The 8,373-nt window shown below is 32.1% G+C and overlaps 1 protein-coding gene across 1 annotated transcript in view; it reads right to left on the bottom strand.

Annotated features, from left to right (window-relative positions):
• Positions 1-3,076: 3,076 nt before the first annotated feature.
• The window catches only part of Cbr-klp-11, a gene marked incomplete at both ends in the record, with an annotated part of 30,394 nt that continues 25,097 nt past the window's right edge, over positions 3,077-8,373 (bottom strand). Inside the window, 4 exons of the mRNA XM_045236209.1 lie at positions 3,077-3,239; positions 3,557-3,901; positions 5,233-5,397; positions 5,950-6,188. Of these exons, the coding sequence (XP_045091193.1) occupies positions 3,077-3,239; positions 3,557-3,901; positions 5,233-5,397; positions 5,950-6,188 (912 nt within the window). The remainder of the gene's footprint in view (positions 3,240-3,556; positions 3,902-5,232; positions 5,398-5,949; positions 6,189-8,373) is intronic.

The raw sequence follows: 8,373 nt of genomic DNA, 5'->3' as shown, positions 1-8,373 counted from the left end.
CAAAAATGGCTAACTGGTAAAATGTTGCTGATCACCTGATAAACATTTTACTAGTTAACCACTTTTTGATATCTTTCAAAAGAAGTGAGATATATAGGCTCAAAGTGGACGATCCGGGGGTCGTTCTATTAGAGGTTTTACGGTATTTTTGAAACAGCAATTTTTCAAAAAAAAAACTGTAAAAATAACTTACAATTGGAGGAATTTTCTGAAAATTTCAGTTTTTTTGATTAATTTTTTTTTCGATTCAAATTTTTAAAATACCAAACATTGATTTTTTTTACAAAATTAAAGGAAAACAAGTTTGGTAATTGTCATGTAAAATTGAAATTCTGAAAATCACAATTCTGAATGAAAAATTTTGAAACAGCGAATTTTTCAACAATAAATTTCCACAGCTCGGATAAAACGAAGTATTGAAAATCGAAAATCTGAAGGAAAATACAAAAAGTTTTGAAACAGTGAATTTTTAAACTTTCCCAGTTTTCAGATATTTTCGAAAATGTAGCCCGTAAAAACTCTATTAGATAGCCACCCCTAATTGAATGCCAGCCTCTAATATAGTGTCACCCTAGAGAGCACCTCCGAACAATAGAGTGCCAGCCCCTAATATAATGCCACTGCGGATTTGATGTCAGTGTGGTAAAATTCAAAGAATAACACAAAAAATCTTTTTTCTGGTTTTCGAGCTTTTTTCAAGATTAAAAGAAGTATTGTATTTGTAAAAAATGTGTCAGGACAATATCAAATTCCAAAAGTTTCTAAAAAATAAGCAGAAAAATCAAGAAAACCTCGGAAGCCATTTCATGAAAGAGTTGAAAATCGAGCACTCTGGTGATGAGTTTCAGTAGAAATTAGCTCCGAACAATAAAGTGCCAGCCTCTAATAAAATGCCACCCCAGACTACCTTCGAACAATAGAGTGTCATGGCTATCTAATAGAGTTTTTACGGTATATTTCAGCGAAAAAGTGAAAAAAAAACTAAAAATTTCAATAGTTTAACCGACTTTCGTTCGATGCAAAATTTCGGAAAAAACTGGCTAAAAAAATAGAAGGGCCCTCCGGAGGTACCTTGGAACAATAGAAAGACCGCCCCTTCAAATACAGGTTTTACGGTATTTAATTTTTATTTTAAAAAAAACGAATAAAAAACTTTTATAGCAATTCTAGATAAAGTTAAAAATCTAGTGAGAATATTTAAAAAATCTACTGAAAAAACCTTTTTAAAAATTTGAAACAGTAATTTAAAAAAAAAAATTAGCTCAAGAAAAAAATTCCGAAAAACTTGGCAGAAAGAAAACTCATCTCTTCTATACAATGCAAAAGTAAATATCGAAAATTGAAGAGAGAGTGTGGAAAAACGAGAGACGCAGAGAAGCAGAAAGAAAAGTGTGATTGAGCAAATAGTGTTCATTTTGTAGTCTGTGTCAGCGTAGTGTCAAAAATGCAAAAAAAAGAAAATCACTGTTTTTAAAATCAGAAAAAATGGCGGAAATTCGAATTTCCGGAGTTTACCAATTTTGGGAAAATGCGAAAAACAGAAAAATAAATAAAAAAGTGATGTTTGTCTGATGAATCATTATCAGTAATAGATAAATTTTGGCAAGAGAGAAAAAGAGAATTAGAGAAATAGAGTTATAATGATTATGATGAAATGGAGAGAAAAATTGGCCCCATTATGACTATTTTACTGGAGTTTTTGAGCTGTGAAAAGCCGGAAACTCAATGAAATTATATGAATAAATAGGCTCCGCCCCTTTTCCCCAACATCCACTATTTCTCAAAAGAAAATTACGATCATAAATAAAAAATGAAAACAGGTGACTCTAAATTTTTTACGAAAAAGCTCCGCCCCTTTTTCGGATGTAACCTTTAAGCTGAAAAAGAATCCAGTCAACTTTAAAGGCGCATATCTACAAAAACCACTGTAGCTTTTGAAATGTTTGAAACAGTAAAATGTGTAAAATTTTATGCTGAGCAATTTTGCAGTTGACACATTTTTCATAATTACAGTAGTTTTTGAAGTATGCGTCTTTAAACTTGTCTCACCACCAGACGCTAACAATTCATGGTCAGCCTACTTTAAAGGCGCACAACTCAAAAACTACGGCAGCTATTGAATAGTTGATAATTGCATAATTGCTCAACATGAAATTTTGCACATTTCACAGTTTTAACTATTCAAATAGCTACAGTAGTTTTTGAAATATGCGCTTTTAAAGTTGTCTCGTTCGCAGACACTGAAAACTCGTTGTCAGTCAAAGTCAGTCAACTTTAAAAACGCATATGTCAAAAACTACTGTAGCTATCAGAAAAACGTCAACTGCAAAATTGCTCAGCATAAAATTTCACACATTTGCTCTTTTTTAATTTTTTGAAGCCCACAGTAGTTTTGGAGATATGCGCCTTCAAACAGGCCGTTGTCTGTGTCTCTGAGAAATTTAAAAGTTTTAAAGGTGGGGGGACAGGAGATTTTTCGTAGTTTTTTTGTAGCTAGAGTATGCATTCTACCGTGACGGTGTACAACGCTTAATGTCACTTTGCGTACAGCTGTCGTCCTCGCCTTCATGTATGCAATCGGGCGACCGCTTTCTCTTTGCCCGCGTGGCTCAGTCGGTAGCGGCGCCGCACCCTCAATCCTCGCCCCACACGTTCAACTCCTCGAGGGGCATATTTAAACGAAATTTCGAGAACATTATTTTTTTCATGTCCCCCCACCTTTAATGAAATTTTCACTGTTTCAAAAAAGTCTTTTGTTCTACAATAAATCTTGAATTTTAGAATTTTATAATATAAAATATATTTCTTAAAATTTACTGTTTCAATTGTTGAACTTTTAAAAAACCGATTACATTTTTTTTGATTCTTTTCTATTTGAAATATTCAAAAAACATCTAAAAATGACACAAAAATGAAATCTCTGAAAATTTCAGACAAAAAAATTGGGTTGCACTAATCGATCGATAAAAAGCCAAAAAATATATAATTAGGAACTGGGAAAACCGTAAAAATACTGATATTCTTATGGGGAAAATGGGGGAAAATGGCCCGCAACGACAAGAAAAAAATTACTGTTTCAAAAAAAATTTTCACTGAAAAACAGTAAAATTCGGAAAAGAAACGCGATGAGGAGATAGAATATGGGAGAAGAGACGCAGAGAAATTCGGAAAAATCGATTTGGGATTCTGGAGATTTGGTGGTGGGCGGAGCATGGGAGTGAAGACGTCGGATCGGGTTTCTGGAATTTTGAAAAAAAATATAAAATTCTAAAATTCCAGAAAATTCTAAAATTCTAAAATTCCAGAAAATTCTAAATTCTAAAATTCCAGAAAATTATAAAATTCCAGAAAATTATAAAATTCCAGAAAAATCTAAAATTCCAGAAAATTATAAAATTCCAGAAAATTATAAAATTCCAGAAAAATCTAAAAAATTCTAAAATTCTAAAATTCTAAAATTCTAAAATTCTAAAATTCTAAAATTCTAAAATTCTAAAATTCTAAAATTCTAAAATTCTAAAACTCTAAAATTCTAAAAATTGAAAAAAAAGCTCACCTATACTTTTTCCGATTCCTTTCTTTCAATTTTCTCATTGAAATCAAATTCTTCCGTCTAGTTGGGGTTTCAGGAATTTCAGAATCCAAAAAATCAGAATCTGAAGAATCAGAATCTTCCAGATAGAATCCTGTGGACGTCTTCATCATGGCGACAGTTGATTCAGCCAGCTGTATTTGACCAGCTGGCTGACTTCTGACCCATTGGGGTCTTCTGGGAAGAAGACGTGAGTATGAAGACGTTGGATGAATCGATGACGTCATCTGATGGAATTGGTTGGAAATTGAAGCTGACGCAGAAGTCGATAGACGTGCAGATGACGTCGGATGGAGAGCCAGAAGGCATCTGAAAAATTTTGGAGTGATTTTGGAAATTACAAAAGCTTCTAGATGATTCTAGAAGCGTCTAGAAAACTTTAGACATTCTAGAAAAGTATAAAAAACTGTAGGAGGTTTCAGAAGGATTCTAGAAGATTCTGGAGGAGTTTTGAAAAGCTTAGAGAGTCTGAGAGTCATATAGAATTCTCCAAATTCTTCTAGAACCCTTTTGAAGTTTCTAGAACTGTGTGAATAATTTGAGAATGTCTCAGAAGCTTTCAAAAGCTTCTGAGAGCTCCTAGAATTTTCTGAATACTTCTAGAATTGCGTAGAATCCTCCAGAACCTTCTAGAATGTTCCAGAAGCCTTCTGAAGCTTTCAAAAACGTCTGGAATAGTCCTGAACCTTTCAGAACCCTTCTGAAGCTTTTAGATATTTTTTTTCAATTAAAAGAAAATTACGGTTTCAAAAACCAAATATTATCGCTTGCTGAAATTTCTCTAACTCAAAAAATAATTATTCCCAATTTTTTAAACTCGAAAACTCGACTCAGATTTTTCTAGACACTTCTAACACTTTCTTGTAGTAGCCTTCTGGAGCTTCTCGAGTTTCTAGAATCTTGAAGAGTCGTTAAGAATTTTTCGGGACCTTCCAGAATCATTCTGGAGCTAGAAGCTTCGAGAAACTTCTAGAAACTTCCATGTATCCATTTCATCAAATTTTTTTAGATGAAAATAATTTTTCAAAAAAAATTACGGTTTCAAGAAAAAAAAGTGTTTTTTTTCTCAAGTTTTTAATGTGTTGTTTTCATGAAGACTTTAGAAATTTCTGAAAGTTTCTAGAGTCGTCTAGAACCTTCTAGACCCTTCTGGAAAATTCTAGAACCTCTCAGAAGTTTTGAGAGGTTCCTAAAATTATAAAGAGATTGCTGGAGTATCCTACAAGCTTCCAGGAATGTCTAGTATAGTTCTGAACCTTCTGGAATCTTTCTGAAGCTTCTAAAAGTTACGATTTCAGAAATCAGAATGTAATTATCTCAAATTTTTTGGATTATTACTTTTAGGGGGAAAAAATGTGCTGAAAATGTTCTTATAAACTTCAAAACCTTCAGATTCTTCTAGAACCTTTCAGAGTTTTCTTGAAGTATTCTGGAGTTTTTAGAGTCTTCTAAAATCGTTAAGAACCTTTTAGAGTTTTTCGGGACTTTCCAGAATTCTTCTGGAGCTTGCTAGGACACTTTAAAAGCTTCTAGAAACTTCTAGAAGCTTTCATATTATTAATTCAATTTTATTATATGGAGCTACTAGAAATTTCCAGAACCTTCTATAATCATCTAGAGTTGTCCAGAATCCCCCTCACCTTGGATCATAGCTACTCGCTCTCATCTGCCTCCTCTCCTGACTTCGCTTCAGCAGATTTTCCGTGTCACGTCTTCTGAATTCACTTCTGAAATTCTCGAACTCCTCCGGATAACATAATTGCTCACAGGAACCGACAGGCGGTTGGTTGGGTGTGGATTGGGATCTAAAAATTACTATGTTTCAAAAAAATAACTTTTCTGTAGCAACCGTAGTTTTTGAGATTAGCGGACATCTCAAAAATTACTGTAGTTAGCAAAAAGTTGTAAACTGTAAAACTGCTCAGCATAAAATTTCACACAGTTTTTGTGATATGCGTCTTTAAACTTGCATGATGTCTGCGTCTCATGGCCGACCTGCCTCAAAGCACTGCTTTTTTAAAGGCGCATATTTCAAAAGCTATTGTAGTCATCAAAAAGTTGTCCACTGAAATATTGCTCGCCCTAGAACTTCACACATGTTTTAGTTGACAATTTATTTGTAGCTTTTCTAGTTTTTGAGATATGTGCCTTCAAACTTGCATGGTGTCTGCGTCTCGTGGCCGACCTGCCTCAAAGGACTACTAACTTCAAAGGCGCATAGCTCAAAAACGACTGCAGCTATCTAAAAATTGTAAATCGCAAAATTGCTCAGCATAAAATTTCATATATTTTGCTGTTTCTAATTTTCCTATAGCTACCGTAGTTTTTGAGATATGCGTCTTGAAAAAATGCCTCACCTTGGATAATGTAAACTTTTGGTCATGAGTGCCGGAATTCGAGTCGGAGGTCTTCTGGGTGTCGAAATCGTCGATAGGAACATTCGATCACCCGAATTATTGATCGATGACGTCATCGATCCACGACCAGATGACGTTGATGGATTACGGTAGCTGGAAGTGGAAGCTCCGCCCATATCCGCACAAATACCCTCAGAATCCGTTGAATCGTTAAGTTTTCGCGTCATTTCTTCGGTTTTCTGGAAATTTGGATTGTCATTGATCCAGGAAATTAAACGTTTTCAAAATTTCCACTTTCTTTGAAACAGAAATTTTCTGGAATTTTCAAAATATTTATTTTTGTCAATTTTAGCCTTGTTTTTGATGATTTTAAACTGTTTCTACTTATTTTTAAGCATTTTCAATTAATTTCATCACAATTTTTCAAAAATTTTGAAACATCATTTTTATGGAAATGAGTAATACTAATTTTCAGTCATTTTCAGGCAATTTCAAGCTATTTTCGAAAAATACAGATAATTTTTGATGAATGGGATACCTCTTCAAAATCCTTTTTGAAAAAATTGTGAAACAACAATTTTATGGTAATTTTGATGTTTTTAGTTTTCAATAATTTTCGGATAATTTTGGCCTATTTTTCTCGGTTTTCCACCGAATTATTGTCTATTTTGAGCAATTTGTGTTCTGGAAACATTTTCAGATCAAATTTTTCGTCAATTTATAATAATTTTAGATTATTTCTGCAGCTAGAATTGATCAATTCCAAAGTTCATATAAGAGAAATTTGAAGAATTTTTTTCTCATTTCTGAAAATCGGAAATTCTCAAATTTTATGTACAAAAAGAACAGAGTTAATAGAAAAAACACTGGAAACCAATGAAAATTGATAAGATGCATTTCCATAAAGTTACTGTTTCGAAAAATTTCAAAAAATTTTGAAAAAGTTGAATTTGGAAATACAAAACTACATTGAAAACTAGGCGAAAATGCCCGAAAATCGTTCGAAAATTACTAAAAACAACAAAAAAACAAGCTAAATTTGACTAAAATTATGAGATATGAACTTTGAAAACTCCATAAAATTGCTGTTTCAAAAAATTGGAAAAATTTCATGACAATTTTGAAGTCATTTCTATTTGTGACTGACTAAAAAATAATCTGAAATTAGCATAAATTGACAAAAATTTGATCTGAAAATGTTTTAAAAATACGATCTGCCCAAAATTGAATAAAATTGGGTCGAGAACGGACCAAAAGTTTCTGAACAGGATTTAAAATTTAAAGTATCTATTTTCATGAAAATCGTCAAATTTTGAGCCCATTTATCTCATTTTCTGTCAAAGATATTGAAAAGTGGTTAACTGATACAATATTACTGATAATATGATAAACATTTCATTAATTGACAACTTTTTGATATCTTCCAAAAGAAATGAGATATATAGGCCCAAAGTGGACGGTCCGGGTGGCCTTCTAATAGAGTGTTTTTTCGGTATTCTTAAAGAAGTAAAGAGTTCAAACTAGGAATTGGATATAACGAAAAGTTAGTCAAATTGACTAGAAGTAATTTTAAATTGTCAGGAAAAGCGTTTCAAAATGACTAGAAACAATTTGAAATTGAATAGAATTATAGGATATTAGTTTTAAAAATTTCTATAAAATTGTTGTTTCAAAATTTTTTGAAAAACTTTCCATGTCAATTTTGAAGTCATTGATGTGCTTAGTATCATAACGGCTAGACATAAACTTAGTTTTTCTAAAATTAGCTCTGAAAATAATCTGAAATTAGCATAAATTAACTAAAAATTGATCTTAAAATGTTTTCGGAAAAAATTACGGAAAACAAATGAAAATATGCCAAAATAACACGAAAATTGTTAAAAGTGACAAAAATGGCTTAAATTGAAGCAAAATAGTCGCAAAAACAGCTCAAATTGATTGATAGAGGCTGAAAATTGAAAATATCGCTGTTTCAAAAGTTATGATAACTTTTGAAACAGCGATTTTCGAGCAATTTCTGTTCTAGAAACATTTTCAGATCAATTTTCTGTTAATTTAAGCTAATCCTAAAATAATTTACAAGCTACATTTGGATTATTGAACCATATTCATTGCGTGATGCGTTTTAATATTTTTGAAATGTCAACGGAAAATTTCCCAAATTTTTGAAATAGCAATTTTATGAAATTTTCAAAAATTATTTTAAAATGACCTGAATTGACACAAAATAGTCTTTTAAAAAAAATAAATTTGTTGAGTTGAAAATATCATTTTCAGATATACCGTAAAACCTCTAATAGAACGACACCCGGATCGTCCACTTTGAGCCTATATATCTCACTTCTTTTGAAAGATATCAAAAAGTGGTTAACTAGTAAAATGTTGCTAATATCCTGATAAACATTTTACTAGTTAATTACTTTT

Source organism: Caenorhabditis briggsae (genome assembly GCF_000004555.2).
Source record: "Caenorhabditis briggsae complete genome, chrIV, whole genome shotgun sequence".
Classification (NCBI taxonomy): domain Eukaryota; kingdom Metazoa; phylum Nematoda; class Chromadorea; order Rhabditida; family Rhabditidae; genus Caenorhabditis; species Caenorhabditis briggsae.
The sequence above is the reverse complement of the archived record's forward strand: the minus strand, read 5'-3'. Positions and strand labels throughout refer to the sequence as shown.